Source organism: Miniopterus schreibersii (genome assembly GCF_964146895.1).
Source record: "Miniopterus schreibersii genome assembly, chromosome: 18".
Taxonomy (NCBI): Eukaryota; Metazoa; Chordata; class Mammalia; order Chiroptera; family Miniopteridae; genus Miniopterus; species Miniopterus schreibersii.
In genome coordinates, this window is record NC_138121.1 from 31,753,134 (window position 1) to 31,772,999 (window position 19,866).

The 19,866-nt window shown below is 46.9% G+C and overlaps 1 protein-coding gene across 1 annotated transcript in view; it reads left to right on the top strand.

The window, feature by feature from the left end:
- Positions 1 to 19,866, top strand: part of WDR62 (WD repeat domain 62) — a 41,493-nt gene that overhangs the window by 11,816 nt on the left and 9,811 nt on the right. Inside the window, exons 9-21 of the mRNA XM_081118425.1 lie at positions 71 to 260; positions 4,368 to 4,505; positions 5,978 to 6,156; positions 7,742 to 7,833; positions 9,451 to 9,576; positions 13,301 to 13,368; positions 13,451 to 13,572; positions 14,418 to 14,493; positions 15,166 to 15,277; positions 15,371 to 15,434; positions 16,129 to 16,266; positions 17,304 to 17,437; positions 19,443 to 19,495. Coding sequence (XP_080974551.1) covers positions 71 to 260; positions 4,368 to 4,505; positions 5,978 to 6,156; positions 7,742 to 7,833; positions 9,451 to 9,576; positions 13,301 to 13,368; positions 13,451 to 13,572; positions 14,418 to 14,493; positions 15,166 to 15,277; positions 15,371 to 15,434; positions 16,129 to 16,266; positions 17,304 to 17,437; positions 19,443 to 19,495 — 1,492 coding nt within the window. The remainder of the gene's footprint in view (positions 1 to 70; positions 261 to 4,367; positions 4,506 to 5,977; positions 6,157 to 7,741; positions 7,834 to 9,450; positions 9,577 to 13,300; positions 13,369 to 13,450; positions 13,573 to 14,417; positions 14,494 to 15,165; positions 15,278 to 15,370; positions 15,435 to 16,128; positions 16,267 to 17,303; positions 17,438 to 19,442; positions 19,496 to 19,866) is intronic.

The window sequence follows — 19,866 nt, forward strand, 5'->3', positions numbered from 1 at the left end:
GTCACCACAGGCAGCTGTCACTACCCACAGTGACACTGAAGGTGATTGATGATCCGTGTTGCCTTGTTAGCTTCCTCTTCTGCAGGAAGACAGAAGCTGTCTATCCGGATACGGTGGCGCTGACCTTTGACCCCATCCACCAGTGGCTGTCCTGTGTGTATAAGGACCACAGTATCTATATCTGGGATGTCAAAGATATCAACAAAGTAGGCAAGATGTGGTCGGAGCTCTTCCACAGCTCCTACGTCTGGAATGTGGAGGTGAGCCCCTTTCTCCCTCCCCTGCCTTTGCTCAGCCCCCATTTGAAGAAAGCTGCAGAGTTTGGAGAGCCCATTCAGACATTCCTTCCAAAGATACTCTGTTCCTTCAAATGGACTTCAGCTGTGTGCCAGGTGCTGTTCTAGGTGCTGAGGACACAACTAGGAAGGAAACTGACAAAAGTCCTGCCCTCATGGAGCTCACATTTGGGTGGGAAAGTAAGCCCATAAGCATGAATATAAAACATGCCAAGTAGCACCTCTCAGAAGAAAAATGAGGCCGAGCAGGTGAAAGGGGATGAAGGGTGCTGGCTGTTCTAGAGAGGAGAGGTCAGGAACGGCATCAGCATTGCTGAGGATGTGGCTTTCAAGCAGAGACTGCCGGAAGTGAGGGGGTGAGAGGCACCTGACCACTGGGTTGTAGCAGGAGCCTGTGTGCCACAGAGAGCCTTCTGGAAGCCGTTTGTGTTTAGTGCTTTTTTAAGTGTTGAACTTTTTATTTTCTAAGAATGAATCTGGGGGATTTTTTCATTCTCTAAAGCTGTCCTAAGTACTCCTTGCAGATTAGACACCTGGTGGAGAAAAAATTGTATTCTACTTTTTTTCCCCCTGAAAATTTCTGACTACTAGGGATATCTGTCCTAGAGAACTTGTGTTTTCAGTGGCCTAATTCAGAATTGGGGAACATAACTTAATCCTTCTGGATAAGTGTTATTTAGCCTTTTGACTGCTTGAATTCATCTGCCTTCTTGGATCTGACGCTTCTGTTAGTAGCACTTTTCTCACTTTACAAGAATGCTTTTAAGTAACTTTAAAATTTTATATATAAATATATTCTCTTTGAAAAAAAGGTAAAGTATTACAGATAAAGCTAAAGTCTCTTGGATCACCTCCCTATCACCAGTCCTGCTCTCTCTTATCCTCACCCTTGTTACCAGTTTTTTATGTGGTTTTTTTGTTAATTTTGTTGCATCTCCCTGTTATTTATTTATACTTATATATAAATATAATTTTTATTTTATTTATTGGTTGACTACATAATTCTATATATAATTATGTTATATAATATACACCTTATTTTTCTATATTATGTGTGTGTGTGTGTGTGTGTGTGTGTATCTCCTGAACAAAAATATCTGTGGATAGATTTTTTTAGGCTCTTTTTATCAATTCTAGAAAATTCTCAGCCAGTACAGATTTAAGAATTGCCTCTACTCCATTCTCTCTTCTTCTTCTGTAACTTTTATGTCCTATTTCTCTCCGTCCTTTATTTTTATTTTTTAAAATTTTATTATTTTTATACTCATTACCTTTTTATTTTATTTTTTATAATTAAGGACTTCTTTTTTAAAAAATATATCTTTATTGATTTCAGAGAGAGGAAGGGAGAGGGAGAGAGGTAGAAACATCAGTGATGAGCCAGTTATTGATCGGCTGCCTCCTGCACACTCTCTGCTGAGGATCAAGCCCCCAACCCGGGCATGTGTCCTCACCAGGAATGAAACCTCGATGTCCTGGATCCTAGGTCAATGCTCAACCGTTGAGCCACGCCCGACTGGGCTACCTTTTTATTTATTTATTTATTTTATTTATTTATTTTATTTTACATTTTTTAATGCTCACCCAAGAATATTTTTCCCATTGCTTTTCAGACAGAGTGAAAGAGGGGGAGAGAGAGAGAGAGAAACATCAACGTGGGAGAGACACATGGACTGGTTGCCTCCAGCACTTGCCCCGACCAGGGCCAGGAATGGAGCCTGCAACCAAGGTACATGCCCTTGGCTGGAATCAAACCTGGGACCCTTCAGTCCATGGGCCAATGCTCTGACCACTGAGTCAAAGTGGCCATGACTGTACTCATTACCTTTTTAAAGAATTTTTAAAAATGTATTGATTTTAGAGAGAGAAGGGGAGAGAGAGAGAGACATCGATTTGTTGTTCCACTTACTTATGCATTCATTGCTTGATTCTTGTATGTGCCCTGACTGGTGATCGAACCCACAACCTTGAGGTATTGGAACAATTTTCTAACCAACTGAGCCCCTGGCCCGGGCTAGATAATTTTTTTAATGTCTTTTAGCTTTTTTGAAATAGTTATAATTTTGATCTGTTTTATGGAAATGTGTTTCTGGTGTGCTCTTTTTTATCTTATTTTAAAGAGTAACTTTGTTAGTGACTTTGTTTTGGTCCTTGTTCTGTTGTTCACTTTCATATGATAATAGGTTTTCTGAATTTTTTGAAATTGGTGTGGTTTAGGACAGGTTTTCTAACTTCCCAAAAAAGAACTTTATCTTCTGATTTTTATTTTTATTTTTTTATTTTAGAAAGAGAAAGAGGGAGAGAGAGAAAGAAAGATCTGTTTGTTGTTCCACTTATTTATGCATTATTTGATTGATTCTTGTATGTGCCCACAACCTTGATGTATCAGGACAATGCTCTAAACAACCAAACTACCCAGCCAGCGCTAACCTTTGGTTAAAAATATGTTCTATTTTTTCACTTCTTTTTATTTATTTATTTATTGTCTATTTTATTTGTTAGTTTATTTTGTTTATTAGATTCCACATATAAGTGAGATCATATGGTAGTTGTTTTTCTCTGACCGGCTCATTTCACTTAGCATAATACTCTCCCTGTCTGTTCCTGCTGTCGCAAAAGGTAAGATTTCCTTCTTTTTTTTTTTTTATCCTCACCTGAAGATATGTTTACTGATTCCAGAGAGAGAGGAAGGGAGAGAGAAAGATAAACATCGATGTGAGAGAGAAACATCGATCAGTTGCCTCCCATAAGCACCCCAACCAGGGATCAAACCTGCAACCTAAGTATGTACCCTGATGGGGAATCAAACCTGCAGCCTTTCGGTGTACGGGACAACATTCCAACCAACGGAGCCACGTGGCCAGGGCAAGATTTTATTATTTTTTATGGCTAAGTAGTATTCCATGGTATAAATGTCCCATGGCTTTTTTATGCACTCATCTACTGATGGACACTTGGGCTGCTTCCATATCTTGGCTATTGTAAATAATGTTGCAGTGAACATAGGGCTGCATGTATTCTTCTGAATCAGTGTTTCAAGTTTCTCTAGATATATTCCCAGAAGTAGAATCACTGGGTCATAAAGCAGTTCCATTTTTAATTTAAAAAAAAAACATATCATTATCCATTTTTAATTTTTTTAGTAACTCCATATTGGTTTCCACAGTGGCTACACCAATGTGCATTCCCATGAACAGTGCACGAGGGTTCCCTTTTTTCCACGTCCTCGCCAACACTTGTTGTTTATTAATTTACTGATGGTAGCCATTCTGACAAGTATAAGCTGATTTCTCATTGTGGTTTTAATTTTTATTTCTCAGCTGATTAGTGACATTGAGCATCTTTTCATATGCCTCTTGGCCATCTGTATGTCTTTGGAAAAGTGTCTATTCAGGTCTTTTGCCCATTTTTAATTGGATTATTTGTTTGTTCTGGTGTTGAGTAGTATGAGTTCTTTATAAATTTTGGATTTTAACCCCTTATCAGGTGTATCATTGGCAAATATGCCCTCCCATTCAGTGGGTTGTCTTTTCATTTTGTTGATGATTTTCTTCACTGTGCAAAACTTTTCAGTTTGTTGTAGTTCCGTTTGTTTATTTTTTCTTTTGTTTCCCTTGCCTTTTTTCCACTTCTATAACCAGTTCTATTTTGTTCTTTTCCAGCCCTGCTTGGTTATTCTTTATACCAAGCTACTCATACTTTTAATCTTGTCAGTGTTCTTCTATTTCTTTAAACATATTAAGCATAGTTATTTTTTATTCTCTGATAATTCCAGTATTTGAAGCTAGACTCTGTTGTTTCTGCTGCTGCTTGCTCGTGGTACCTTGTTTCCTTTTTGTTTAGTGAGCTACCCATTTTCCTTGGAAATTTATTCATGGGGATGTTTTACGGCCTGGGCTGAAGATGGGGCCACGGATGATAAATGGTAGCATGTTATGTGTCTTTAAGCATTAAACTATGCTTGTTTATTTTCAGCTTACTTTTTTCCCACCAACAAGCAACAGTATATCAGTGCTGTCATTGAAATGGTTGTGATGAATTGCCCTTTGCCTCGTTCTCTGGGAACTGTAGGTGTATCCTGAGTGTGAAGATCAGAGAGCTTGTCTGCCGACAGGATCTTTTCTGACTTGTTCCTCAGACAACACCATTCGCTTCTGGAACATAAATAGCAGCCCTGACTCTCCCTGGCAGAAAAACATCTTCAGTAATGTGAGTGACTTCATTGTCATTGTCAGCCATCTTTTAGGAAGAACAAAGACCTACTTTAAGCTAGGACACTGAGGCAGGAGGAAAGCTCACAGAATCTTGCTGTTAGGCTGCACTACGGGCAGGAACCAGGAGCCAAGGCAGGTCACTCTGTTTTTCCCTCTCTCTTGTTTCTCCCTCCCTCCCTCTCTTTCTTTCTGAGTAGCATAGTTCTGCCTGTCAGCAGCTGCTGTCCAGGTGTGTCTATACAGCCACTCCAGGCAACCTGACATACTCAACAGAAGAGAAATTGCTCCCTGAATCTTTAGTTGGAGCTCGTTAGGAGGGTTCTTTGATCCATCAACCAAATCAGGCAGGAGCTTCCCCTGTCAACTAGCCACCATGCAGTAAGGCCATGGGTAGGGGTGCTGGCAGGATCCCAGAGAGAGTCATGATGTGAGGTCGGGGAGAAAACACTTTGCTGGAGAAATGGTTGGTATTGCTAGGTCAGTAAGGGAGCTTCTCTGAGGAGCTGAGACCTGAATCATGCATTCATTTATTCTACAGATACTTTTTAAGGTCTGTGCTATGCTACATGCTGGAACATCAGTGACTAAGACAGACCCTTCTCCTGTACTCATGGCACCCACAGTCTAGTGAGGGGAGGCAGAGAGTGAACTAATAACTGCACAAATTATGATATAATCACAAGCATGGTAAGCACCATGAAAGAAAATTGCATAGTGCTAGTAGGATATATAACAGAGTCATCTGATATTATTTGTGGCACCAGGGGCACCTGGAGGAAGAAACAACTAAGCTGAGATATGGAGTACTGGGAGGAGTGAAGAGGGGAAGGGAAAGTGTCCCATGCCAAAGGAACAGCTTGTACAAAGGCCCTGTGGTGGGAAAGAGCTTGATGAGTTGGAAAACCTGAGAAGTTAGTGGGGCTGGAACAAAAAGGGCCCTTCTTGCAGGGAGGGTATAATAGGTATTTCTTTACTACCATCTTCTCTTCTGCACCTGTGGCTGTATACGATAGAAAACCCCGAAACAAGAGGTAAAATTTTGGTTTCCTCATTCATGAAAATAGTCTAGAGGTAACCAGTTCAAACTGCAATGGCAGCTGCGGGAAACCCTCCGAGGCCCCAGAACCTTCCATCTCTCCCCTCTGCTGTTTTGAAGAAGGGGCTACCGTCATCATCCAAAACAGCTGCTGGCTTTCCAGGTGTTACTTTAGTGAGCTTCAGGCAGCAAGAAGGAAGCAGAAGGGCTCTCACTTGCTTTACATCTCATTGACCAGAATTTATTCACAGAGCCCCATCTAGCTGCAAGGGAGGCTGGGAAACAGTTATTACTCTGAGTAGTGAACCTCCCAGGTCAAAATTGGAGTTCAGTTACTAATAAAGAATAGGAAACTCACTCTTGGGTCACAAAATTTTAGGGGTGTTTCAGACCTGCTCATTGGACTGACTTCAACCCTCTCCTTCCTGCAGACCCTACTGAAGGTAGTATATGTAGAGAATGACATCCAGCACCTGCAGGATATGTCACACTTCCCAGACCGGGGGAGTGAGAATGGCATGCCTATGGATGTGAAAGCCGGGGTACGAGTGATGCAGGTCAGTCCTGACGGCCAGCACTTGGCTTCAGGCGACCGAAGTGGAAATCTGAGGCAAGTGGGCCCTGGTGGGTGTCCAGTGTACACCTCCCAGCTTGGGCTCGGGTACTCAGGGTGGTGGGGAGGAAGCCTGGCCTTTGTACCTCCAGCTACTCTTTGGGAATGAGGGGCTGTGAGAAGTAGTCCTGTTACCAGCCACCCCGAGGAACTTAAGCAAAGAAGTGTCTTCCAAAAGGGCTGAGATGAAGGTAGCTACTGGGAACTTAGCAGCTGGGGCGTGCAAACTTTTCCTACAGAGTGGACAAGTAAATTTGTATGACTCTAGAACAGGGTAACACTTTTAACAGCTGTGTGGTACCGCTGCTGAGCCATTAGAGAAGATGCCAGCTGGAGCTTGCGGGGTCCTGGTAGCCCAGGTGGAGGGGCCAGGAGGATGGGACATATGAGGGCTCAGTTCACACTGCAGAGGTTTTTCAAAATGGTACTGGTGCAATCGGTGCTGACAGCATATGAGCCCTGTCATAGGGACCGGGTTTAAGTTGATGAGTGACAGCTGTGACCACATGGGTACTAGGGCTGTTGAGGGATGGAAGGGACCCTGCAAACTGAAGCCAGGTCCTCCAAGCTGGTATGTGTTCTCATTGTCCAAGAAGAACAGAATGCAGGATTTTTTTTCTGCGAAAAGCCTATGATTTTTTAAAATACTGGCAACTTTTTTTTTTAAATATGTTTTTATTGATTTCAGAGAGAGGAAGGGAGAGGGAGAGAGAGACAGAAACATCAGTGATGAGATAGAGTCATCAATCAGCTGTCTCCTGCATGCCCCCTGACCAGGAATTGAACGACCTCCTGGGTCAGTGCTCAACCACTGAGCCATGCCAGCCTGGCTGCTGGCAACTGTTTTGATATCAATCACTGCAGAAGGCAAATCGAATGTATCAGTGGGCTGCTCACATTGACAGCACTCTGCTGTAAATGGCAAAAATGGTAACAAGAGCTAGATGGGCATACCACTCTTCCCCTGGCTGGCCACTGGCTTGATACTGTGTGTATCAACCGATTTAGTATTCTCACCGACCCTCAATGTAAGTGCTGTTATCAGCTCCATTTTCACATGGGTTGACTGAGTTAAGAGAGGCCAAGTGGCTAGGCTAGGATTACACAGTTAGAGAGTAGAGAAACTGGGATGATTGTCTCTTATTTCAACCCTGGATGACCTCTTGATTGTTTGATTTCATTTGGAGAGAATAAGTCTAGATTTGAGGCTCTTTAAAAATGACAGGTTGAAATCAAATGTTCCCACCCATAGGTCCTATCCTTGAATGTGACTTTTGACCCTTGCCCCCTACCCCACCCCCCCAGGGATCACTCTGGTACAGCTCTGCTCTAACCCTTGTTTTCCCCAGAGGACTGTGCTAGATCTGGCCCATGGAACCACAAGGGCTGGGTGCTCACTGTGGTACTCCGAGGTTTGGCACTGCTTCCTTTAAGATGGCAGGTTTCTAGATGATAACAGTGGTTGGGTATCTCTACACTAGTTCCCCATGTCACCTGCCTGGCAGTGGCAGAGTGCCTGGGGTGGGAGCAGTGGTGGGAGGGCCCTCCGAGAAGTGTTCAGCAGGCAGTGTATGTCTCCCAGGATCCATGAGCTGCACTTCATGGATGAGCTGGTCAAGATGGAGGCCCATGATGCTGAGGTGCTATGCCTGGAGTACTCCAAGCCTGAGACTGGTGAGCCCATGGCAGGGTGGCAGGGGGAAGGCAGGGGAGTGGCCCCCCTGGCAGAGCCACAGAGAGTAGTAGTTGGTATCTGATAGGGCTGTGAATGACAGCTGGGAGTCCTGTGTTTAGTAAGGGCCCCTGTCCCTGCGCCCTGGGACCAACGTGACTCGGACTCCAGAAAGCAAGACGCTGGCAGGCAGGACTGGACTGGACTTGCTTACTGTGGTGCCCAGCACCCTGAACAGTACTCAGGCTAAAGAGGTGAATGTCGAATGAGTGAATGTATGAATGAGATCATCCTCTGCTAATGAAGATAGATTGACAGTTAAACGTGTTATTTTGAAAAAGCTTAATGCCTACAGAAAAATTACAAGACTATTACAATGAATACCCATGTGCTGTTTACGTGGATTCCCCAAGTTTCTTCTTTTAAAGTGTGACCCTGTGACTGTATAATGACTTTGTCTGTTTCCCCTTTTTCCATTTCTCCCTCTGTGTTTGTAAATACACACATATAACAAAATAATAGCATATACATTCTTGTTTTTCTTTTTGCTAAACTATTTGAGAGTAAATTGCAGGCATGATGCCCATTCACCCTTAAATGCTTCTGTGAGCATTTCCTAGGAATGAGGACATCCTTTACCACAGGGCTCATCAAATGTGGGAATTTCACTTTGATGTTATATTGTCATCTGTCTTATGGCCCTCGCTCACATTTTGCCAAGTGTCCCAATATTGTCCTCTCAGCGTCTTTGTTTTTCCAATCCAGGTTCACACTTTAGTTGTCGTGGCTCTTTTGTCACTTTTTTTCTGGAACATTTCTACAAACTTAATTTGTCTTTCTGACTTTGGCTTTCTGCAGAGTGTAGACCAGTCATTTTATAGAGTTTCCTTCAATTTGGGTTTGTCTTCCTCATAATTTGATTCCAACTATACATTTCTTGGTAGGAACGTAACATAGGCGGAGTATGTCCTCACATGTTAATGATCTTTCCCATGCTCTTCTTTCCTTCTTCCTTCTTCTGTACCCTCTGTCCTATTCAACTTTCTTTAAATCTCTCTTTATTCAGTTTCCTGAGCTCCCTTCCACCTCAGGTCGTACGTTAAGCCTCATACAGACCAGGTGACCGGCGTAGGCACTGTCTGAGGGGCCAGCAGGGAAGGCCTAGTGGTGGAAGGAAGTGTGGCAGTGGGCAGGTGATCATTAGGCCTGGACAAGGCCCATGTATTCAGAGCTCAGAGTGAAGGGGCTGTGTTCTTGGGAGCTGAGAAGTTGGTAGGGCTTCACATGGCACACCAAGGAGCTAGACTTGGTAGGAAGGAGTGCTGGGCTCTACTAGAATGTCTGCTGTGGGCACAAGTGAAGGAGTGCCCAAGTGTCCCTGAAGATGAACCCTCCCTGAGCTGGTGTTACGGCATGAGAAATGCCAGGGTTTGGGGGCGCTGGAGAAAGACTGCAAGAGCTGAGGGAGTTTCCCCTTCGGGGTTTGGAGCAAGTTAGCAGCACTTATGGGACTGAAGACCCCTTCTTCAAGGCCTGCAAAGCTCGGCCCTGCTGCTCTCTAGGAGGCCAAGGCATCAAGTAGCCTCCCAGGAACCCAGGGCCACCCTCTCCACTTGCAGGGCTGACCCTGCTTGCCTCGGCCAGTCGGGACCGACTGATACATGTGCTGAACGTAGAGAAGAACTACAACCTGGAGCAGACCCTGGATGACCACTCCTCTGCCATCACGGCCGTCAAGTTCGCAGGTGAGCCCCTTCCTTCCCACTTAGAGCACCTCGTTAGGTGGGTTCCTTCAGCCACGAGTATCACCAAAAACTCACTTCAGCTTAAACAAAGAAAGGAGAAGTAAGCTCTGGATTCAGGCACAGTTGGATCCAAAAGTTGAATTTTTGAAACTAAATTATTAGGACTCTCTCCTTCTGTTAGTTGTGCATTTCTATGGAGGGCAGGATCTTGGTTGTCACTGGGCCACTGGAAAGAGATTTCCCCTCTTCCTATCCATTTTGGCAGAAATTAGGAGCTGGCTTTCCTTTTGCTGGTTTGAGGCACCTGTTCTTTCCTGAACAGTTATTTGTGCCAGGGCTTTGGGGGTTCTCTTCAGCTATGTTGGACTCATATACCCAGCCGCCACCTACCTCCACTCCTGATCCCAGAGGACTGGCATTAGATGAGTGCAGATCCCCAAAAAGAAATCAGGGTGCTAATCCTGTTAGGGCAGGATGGGCACTGGTAACATGACAGAAAAATAGGTAAAGTGACAATTACTGGAGGCTAATTCTTTGCTGGGGATCATCCTTGTGCCATCCCAGCAGTATCCCCTTCCTTACAGCCAGTCACACAGCTAGTAGGTGCAGACCTAGGATCTTGCCTAAGGCGTCCTCCATGACTGAAAGGATTCAGTATGGAAATCCCTGACCCTAAAGGGTTCCAAGGGGAGGGGAGGTAGGCCCTGTGGGGAGTAACTGATCAGAACCAAGAACATGTTCAAAGCTATATTTAAGAAGTATATATTCATGTAGTCTAAGTTCTTGGCTATGAAGTATTTTTTACACATAATTTTGTGACTGAGAATGTATTAATGTCCCTTCCTTGGCCCTCTCCACTTCTGGCCCTGGCCCTCTCTAGCTAAGATGATAGGGAGCTGGGCAAAAACAAGTTAACAATGTTTGATGTGTCTTGATGAAGACCTTACAAAAGTTGATCAGCTAAAACTTCTCAGACATCCTTAAAAACCTGTTCTTTCCACTGGCTAGAGGTAGTTAGAATAAGCCCTGGCTGGTGTGGCTCAGTTGGTTGGGCGTCAGCCTGTGCACCAAAAGGTTGTGGTTCCATTCCCCGTCAGGGTACATAATCAGGTTTCAGGCTCCATCCCCAGTAAGGGGCATGCAGGAGGCAGCCAGTCGATGTTCTGCTATCACATCAATGTTTTTCTCTCTCTCCCTCTCTCCCTCTCTCTAAAAATCAATGAAAAGCCCTGGTTGGTTTGGCTCCGTGGTTAGGGCATCAGGCCCTCGGACTGAAGGGTCTCTGTTCGATCCTGTCAAGGGCGTGTACCTCGGTTGCAGGCTCCATCCCCGGCCCTGGTTGGGGGGCCTGTGGGAGGCAACCAATCAATGTGTCTCTCTCACACATCGATTGGTTACCTCCCGATTGTGTTTCTCCCTCCTTCCCTCCCTCCCTCCCTGAAAAGCAATTGAAAAAATATTTTTAGGTGAGGATTAAAAAAATAATAATAAATAAATAAAATAAAAATCTTAAAATATTTAGAATAAATTGGCAAACCTAGCAGTTTGGCCCCAGTGACCTCATCTCTCTCTCTTTTTTTTTAATTGATTTGAGAAAGAGAAAGAACCATTGCTCTTGAATGAATGCACTTATTTGTGCATTCATTGGTTGATTCTTGTATGTGCCCTGACCAGTGGTTGAACCGGCAACCTTGGCGTATTGGGATGACTCTCTAACCAGCTGAGCCACCCTGCCCGGGCACTGACCTCACCTTTAGTGAATGGTCTAGATCCAAGAGAGGTGATGACTGGCCTGGGGGGCCCAGGAGTTGGTCCTTTGGGCCACCTTCTGAAAGGTGCCGGCCTTCTGTAGAGCCCCAGCCAGTCTGAGAGGATGCAGCTCCTAAACCCCGCTCCCGAGTGCCCTGCTCTGCAGGGCTGGCTCACTTGGTTATGCTCAGAACATTGATAGTCAGTATAAACTGGCCACCAGTCACTCTGAACCTGTCTGAAGCTACCCTGCTGGGGAAGGACTCAGTCTTCTCTTTTCTGTGAAGTATGTCCAAACAAGTGAGGACAGTACATATGGTTTACTGGATACAGTCATGCGCTACATGGTGACAGTCCAGTCAATGACAGGCCTCCTATATGAAGGTGGTCCCACAACATTATAGTGGAGCTAAAAAATTCCTATCGCCTAGTGACATCGCAGCCATCATAATGTCACAGTATAACACAGGTCATAGCACTCATTACGTGGTTATGCTGATGTAAACAAATCTGAGCTGCCAGTCATATAAAAGTATAGCATATACGATCATGTACAGTACGTAATACTCTATAATGATAACAAACACCTGTTACTGGTTTATGTATTTAATTTACTTTTTATTTTAGCATGTGCTCTTTCTACTTATAAAACAAAGTTTGCTATAAAACAGTGTGCTGTGTTCCATAGGCAGCAGCCTCCAACATCTCGTGTTTGTGTCCCTTGACTGCATCATTTTCTCTTGTTCTTGATTTAATCTCATGTTGTTTTGTGCAGTAACAAGCTGCACAGGCTTGTAGTCTAGGAGCAATGGGCTATCTCATACAGCCTAGGTGTGTAGTAGGCTATCCCATCTTGGGGTGGTAAGTGTACCCTGTGATGTTATCACAATGGCAAAATCACCTGACAACACATTTCTCAAAATATGTCCCTATCGTTAAGTGGTGCATGACTAATACAATGAACATCCACATGGAGGTTCATAGTCGGTGGGTATGAACTAGAACACACCCCCATTGTTCATAGCCAGAGACTGTTCTGATCGTTTGCGGTCCTAACATTGGTAGGTGCTTGGATCTACCACCCCAGGTTAAGAAGCAGAACATTACCTGTAACTTGCAGGCCTCTCTGGGCCCCTCCATGTCACACTCCCTCCCCCATACAGGGCTCACTCCCTTCTGTGAGACAATGACTCCTGCTTGAGTAGCATCTTAACTTGTATGTCAGTCCTGGGCTCTCTCAAATGTCTCATCACAAAGGACCAGCATCTGTTGAACCAAGCCTCTAAGTATGTTGTCTTTTCATTCTCACCACAACTCAGGGAGGCGTTTGTGCTAAATTATTATTTTTCTATAAAGAAGGAATAATAAGGAAAGAGCTTGCCAGGTGGTAGCCACTGTTCCAAGGGTTTCACACAGTTTCTTGGGGCAGGGACTATTACAAGCCCATTATACAGGTAGGAAGCTAAGGTTCAGAGAGGAAGCAGGGTTCAGAGCAGTGTTCAACCAGAGAATGCCTGGCTTCAGTCCTGGCCCTGTCCTGACTCTCTGTACACCCTGGGACAGGGACTGTGTGACTCAGTACCTGGCTCACATTTGTGCAATGAGGGGCTAGTGAGCAGTCAGGAAGAAGGAAGCACAGGTGGCACAGGGTCTGGCCTGGGGTATGTAGGGGTGTTCTGATTGTTCTTAATGGCATGAGCCTCCCAGTGGCCTACCTGTCTTAGATGTGCCCCTCCTGTGTTCTTGGCCTTTGTTTTCCTGTCTGCCCTTGCAACTTGCTCCATGTACCCCCTCACTCACCCAACTCACATCTTACAGACTCCTACCTGCACCCAGCATCCGCCTCACCTCTGAGAAGCCCTCCCTGATCCCAGCAGAATTCCCTTGCAGTGGAGTTCCCTAGCAGGGACCCTGGCCCCAGCCAGGCCCAGCGGTGACCCAGCCCTGCCTAATACACCGCCTCCTCCTCTTCCAGGCAACAGAGACATCCAGATGATCAGCTGTGGGGCTGACAAGAGCATCTACTTCCGAAGTGCCCAGCAGGTAGAGTGGGGTGGCCTCCTTGGGGGCTGGGGTGTGGGGGCTTGTCAGAGTTGTCCTTTGAAGGCCATTCCTGTCCTGCCAGGGCTCGGATGGGCTCCACTTTGTCCGTACCCACCATGTGGCAGAGAAGACTACCTTGTATGACATGGATATTGACATCACCCAGAAGTACGTGGCTGTGGCCTGCCAGGACCGCAATGTGAGGTAAGGAGCTGCCCTGGGCCCTTAGTCAGCGTGGCCTGGGCTGCGTTATGAGTGGGGCCTGTATGGGACCTAGTTGAGTCTGTTTTCTCCTGAGCTAGTTGCTCTCCTTCCTCTGCTCATTTAGTCCCTGAGAAGCTGAGTGGATGGAGGGACCCAGCAGATGTTTCTTAGGAGCTGGGTTCACCTGGGCATAGTTTCCAGGTCACAGAGGGTTCCTTCGGGCTCTTCAGAAGCCTGTGTGGGGTGACTACGAGGTGCCCATGTTGCTCATAAACTTATTTCACCTACATTCCCTGAACACCTGCCTGGGATGGACAGTGCAGGAGTAGCAGCAGTGAGCAGGGCAGCCCCAGGCCCTATCTTCACAGAGCTCACAGTCCAGTAAAGGAGAGACGTACCCTTCACCAGCCTGGAGTGGTCAGGGCTGGGATGGGGGAAGCCAGAGGGTTGGGTCCTGGGGAGATACCTGACCCCACCTGGGAATCAAGCAGGGCTTGATGGAAGGAATGTCTGAGCTGGGGCTGCAGGACACAGGACTGAGCCAGGGGAGGGGAGAGGGCATGTGCAGAGGGCACAGCATGTACAAAGTGGTTCACCTCCTCCATCTGCTCATTCAAATTGGGTGCCAGGCACTCAGCTTGCTCTATAGCAGGGGAGACAGGCATTAACTCAACAGACACCCTAATAAATAATTTCCATGACCTCAGCCCGAGATGTCATTCTCTGAGGTGGGGTTTCAGTCCAGGCATCAAATGAGGCATAAGAGGTGACAGTGGTCTTCCAGTGGGGAGGAGGGGGCGGGTGGGCAGGTCTATGTTTGCCATGTTCTGCAACCACCTCCACAGAGTCTACAACACCATGAATGGAAAGCAGAAGAAATGCTACAAGGGCTCCCAGGGTGATGAAGGGTCCCTGCTGAAGGTGAGGAGCCAGGGCCCCTGGGGTGAAAACTATACACAGTCTTCACAAACAAGGCTCCCTTTTGTGTCTGCTGTCCTGTGTCCTCCTTGGCACCTGATCAAAGGATCACATGCTGGCCAGCCACCCTTTCTGGCCTGGCTGCCCGAGGATGCTTGGCACCAGGGGTGGCCCAGACTGCTTCCCCTTTATGTACTGTGTCCTTCCCCAAGTGGAGCCATTTTAAGTGGTTTCTGATTTGAGTGGCAACATAGTGTGGTGGGAAGAATCAGAGAGGCCTGGGCTCCCTTGCCACACTTATCCCCTGCCTGTGAGGGACTAGGTAAGAGTTCAGGCTGACTGTGACCTTGGGCAAGTGTTCTCTCTAGTCTATCTCATCAGCTGTAAAGTCCAGATACAAAGAGCTTCTGTCATAGGGCTGTTCTGTGAAAGAAATAAGTTAAACAGGCACATTGCTTAGCACAGGGCCTGGCTGCCATCAGTACCATTGTTGTGGTTAATGTTTCTACCTATGAAATGGGAGCAGGAATTCCTATTGTAGCAGGGTGTGTGTGGTGAGGGCTATCTGGGACAAGTGCATGTACCAAGTGTCCAGCACGAGGGTGGTCCTCAATCAGTGGGGGCGGTGGGGGAGGAAGCAGGTAGCACAAAGCATCACTTGCATCTTCTCGGCAGGTCCACGTGGACCCCTCAGGCACCTTCCTGGCCACAAGCTGCTCTGACAAAAGCATCTCAGTGATTGACTTTTACTCAGGCGAGTGCATTGCCAAGATGTTTGGCCATTCAGGTAGGTGTGCCCCCTGCTTGAGATGTCTCCCCACCCACCTCCACATTGCCTTCTGACTCAGAAGGTCACACAGCTTCTCTGCCCTGCTTCTAGAAATTGTCACTGGCATGAAGTTCACTTATGACTGTCGTCACTTGATCACAGTATCCGGAGACAGGTGGGAAAGGCCTAGAGGCTGTCCCTGGCTTGCCTCCCGTTGGAACTGGGTGGGACCTACGCTGTGGGGAGAGCAGGGGCTCAGAGACGGGAACCCCAGGCTCACAACCTGCCTGTGCAGAGTTCCTCTAAGTGTTCCAGCTTTCTCTCTCTTTGGACAGCATGCACGTTGGTGTCACACCCAGTCCTGAGTTCAAATTCCAAATCTGCCCCTTGTATACTTGTGACCTTGAGCAGGTCATTTTCCCTCTCTGACCCTCAGTTTGCTCCTTTGTAAGAGTTGATGCCATCTACCTTGAAAATTGTGTTGTGAGAATCAAATGAGATGTATGTCATTCTGATTTTCCTTATATAAATTATATAGATTAATTTATAATCAACATAATAAAATAAATTTTTTAGCACATGGTTGGTACCCAAGGAAGTCCCTTTGGTCATTCCCTTCAATTTACTTCCTCACAGCCCTCTTCCTTGGTCCGGAGGCCTTCAGAACAGGCCCTGGTTAGGTGGGTGTCCTAGAGCCCACCCAGGGTGTGGACCTGACACGGTCTGGAGCCCCTGCAGTAGACTAATGGGCTGTGTTTTCTGGGAGGTACCAAGAATGCGGTCTTGGCTGTGATGACTCAGGTGACTTCAGAGTCAGATGACTTCCACAGTCACTGTTGCTCCTCCTTCCACATCTCTGGTCTCTACAGCTGTGTGTTCATCTGGCACCTGGGCCCAGAGATCACCAACTGCATGAAGCAGCACTTGCTGGAAATTGACCGTGGGGAGCAGCAGCAGCAGCAGCAGCAGCAGAACACAAAGGACGGGAAGTGGAGCAGCCACCCCAGGTCCTAGCAGCCACCTGTACATCCCCCATCTGTCCTCCCCCGGAGGAATATGTTCCTGCCCTACGCCCCAGGACGTGTGATGCTGGGAACGTACCCATAGCCAAGACAGCCCTGGGCCCTGCCTTTTGTGCACTTGCAGCCTAGGGTGGGAGATGGACTTTGAATACAAAGTTATGTTAACACATACAAGAAGGGTTTTGGACTGGAAAAGCAAAGTACTTGGAGAGCCTGTGAGCACTGTAATGCGGGAACACCCAGGAGGCTCTGGGAGTAGGGAGGGAGGTGATAGGAGAAGAGTCCCATGACATTGAGATGTCTTCTTACACTTTAAAGTTTTTATGCTGTAAGACCACTTTTATTTGGAGTGGATTCATGCTCTAGTTTTTTATTAGGGATTTTGGTTTGGAGATCTCAGTTTTATTGGGAGATTATAGGATTTTTTTTCTCTCTCTCCTGCCCCTGGAGCTGTCCCCTTCTCTCTGTCTTGGGGCTTTGTCATTGCCTCCCTGTGGGACCAGGCCTTGACATGCACTGCCTGTCCTGCAATGGTTTTGGAGTATTGTAGATATAGGCACCAAGGGAGAGAGCAGCTACCCTTGGCTCCTGGTTTTGAGTCTCTCACCCTACCCTGGGGCTGGAGCAGGGTCCTGGCTCCAGTGCCCACCTTATGTCAAGCATGTTTTAGTCTCCTGTTTCCAAAGGAGCTAAAATCTCATAGCTACCCCCTGCTTCCCAAAACAGAACCCAGCAGCTCAATACTCAAACCCCACTATCTGCTTTGCTTTTCAAAGGTCCCATTGCTGTGGCCCTTGGAGAGTTCGCTTATTTTTTAAACCTAGACTTTCTATGTCTCATTTATTATGGTGCTTTACATTTCTAGCAGAGTGGGTGTGGCAAGTGAGACCTCCCAGCACCATCTTGACCAGAAGTCAGTAATATGTCCATGTGGAACCCAGCATAGGGCCTGGCCCTAGGCAGGCCCCTCTAGCACCCCATTTACCTATTCCTCTCCTTGACTTCCTTATTCCTGGTTTCAGGCAGGAGACATATGCATCCATGCCCAGCGAGACTTGCTCCCTAAGCCCTGGAGAGCAGACAGAGGATGAGCTGGAGGAAGAGTGTGAACCTGAAGAATTGCTGAAGACACCATCCAGAGAGAGCTTGGATCCAGGTTGGGAAAGGGGCCCATCCAAAGGAGCCCTTTTTTGACCTTTGTCAGTATAGGGGTCATTGCTGGGTTTCACCCACTACTTTGTTTTCATGCCTGCCACATATTGAAGCTCAATAATCATATTTTGGTCAGGACTCTCTAAGTATAATAACAACCAGAGTCATTGGCTTAAGCTGGAAAGAGAATTTATTGGCTCATGTACCTGACAATTTGAGAGGATTGACTTCAGGCATAGCTGGATCCAGACAGCCAGGTGATGTTAAAGGAATGTATTTTTCTCTCTCTTGGATCTGCTTTTCCCCATATTGGCTTTGCTGTGAGGCAGACTTTTCTTTTCCTTGAGGGGTGTAAAGATGTCCCAGAAAAAAACAGAGCATGCTAACCAGAAGACAGAACAAATTTTGTAATTCAGGCAAAAGGGAGAGTAGTAGCTTAATGACTTTATAAACAGCCAGGCCCTCTGTTAATTTCTGGCCTCTGCATATCTCCTTGGCATAGGCCCTCATGGTTGCAAGGTGAATTCCATGTATCAGAAGCATGGTTGAATAGGACATTTCCTCCTAGAATCTTCTTCAGAGAGGAACCTTTTCCCAGAATGCCCTGATGGACTTCTCTCAGGTCCCACTGGCCATGATTGCTCTGTCTATGAGAGAGGCTGGGAATAGTGATTAGCACTAGGTGCTTTTAGTGTGGGTGGTGGGCTCCAGCAGCAAGGGGCCAACAGGCACAGGCCAACTGGATGGCTATTTGGTGGCAACAGCAATATAGGAATTCAGCCATGGGCCCGGCCAGTGTTGCTCAGTGGTTAAGCATCGACCCATGATCCTGGAGGCACATGCCCGGGTTGCGGCCTTGATCCAAGAGGCAGCCGATACTAATTCTCTCTCATCATTGATGTTTCTATCTCTCCCTCTCCCTCCCCCTCTCTCCCTCTCCCTCTCCCTCTCCCTCCCCCTCTCTCCCTCCCCCTCCCCCTCCCCCCTCCCCCTCCCCCTCCCCCTCCCCTCCCCCTCCCCCTCCCCCCCTCCCCCTCCCCCTCCCCCTCCCCCTCCCCCTCCCCCTCCCCCTCCCCCTCCCCCTCCCCCTCCCCCTCCCCCTCCCCCTCCCCCTCCCCCTCTCCCTCTCCCTCTCCCTCTCCCTCTCCCTCTCCCTCTCCCTCTCCCTCTCCCTCTCCCTCTCCCTCTCCCTCTCCCTCTCCCTCTCCCTCTCCCTTCCTACTGAAATCAATTTTTAAAAATTATTTTTTTAAAAAATTCAGCTATGAAAAAAAATCAAGATAAGTTAATTTTCTTTGTCACCACCCTCACTCCCCATCCAATGTCCTCTCCAGGTGTGACTCCTTATAGACCTTTTCATGAACATTAATATGCATATGTACATATCCATAGGAAATATATGTATGGCCATAAGTTGTATTATACTACAGATACCGTTCTGTATCTTTTTCCTCTCAAAAGAATCTTACCCACCTGTATGTTGGTGGATATAAAGCAGAGCCCCCCCTCTTTTAACCAGCAGCATAGTAGGGTACCTTACTTTACCCTCTGGGTGGGCATTTAGGTTTTCTCTAACTTTATGCTGTTGTGGAGGAGGCTGTGCTGACTGCTCCAGGCCTCCTCCTTGTGCGTGTGTGACTATTTCTCCAGGACAGAAGCCGAGGACTGGCACTGCTGGGCCCTGGGGTTAGCACACTCTTTCTTTTCAAAGAGAACCCCAAGGGCCCTCCAAATCCAGCTACTGCCTCACCCAGCAGTCAGTGTTAAGCCCTCCTTCCCCATGCTTCTGCCAGCATCTGATAGTGTGAAGCATTTTAATTTTGGTCAAATCTTATGGGTAGAAGGTATCCCACTGTGTAAATATGCATTTCTCCGACTGTTAGCGAGGCTGGGCGTTTTGGGCATGTGTGCCTCCTGCACGGTGCTGTAGAAGTGCCCGTTTGCGTGTGCCACCCAGTCCTCTGTTGGGTTGTTTATTCTCTTCTCATGGATTCTTCGTGTCTCTTCAGATCCTCAGTGCCTGCTGACCAATGGCAAGCTGCCGCTCTGGGCAAAGCGGCTGGTGAGTCTGCCTGGAGACTGTGATGCCTGGGGGCTGGCAGAGTAGGGGCACCCTCCTTCATGCCCTGGTTTCTTCTAGGAGCCCCTTTCCCTCTCCATGTCTCTCTTTTCCCTGGAGAACCCCATCACCCTTCTAGTTTCAGCTTAGATAGCCCTTCATTCATGCAACATGTATTTACTGAACACCTACCCTCTGCCAGGCCTTGTTCTGGCCATTAGACACAACAGTGAACAAGGCAGACAAAATCTCTGCCTTCACAAGCTCCTTTTATTGTGTAAGAGAGGGACAGTATCCACTGTAAACTATTTGGGGAGCTGGTAAGTGCTATGGAGGAAAAAAATTGAGAAGGAAAATATTAAAATTGAACGAAT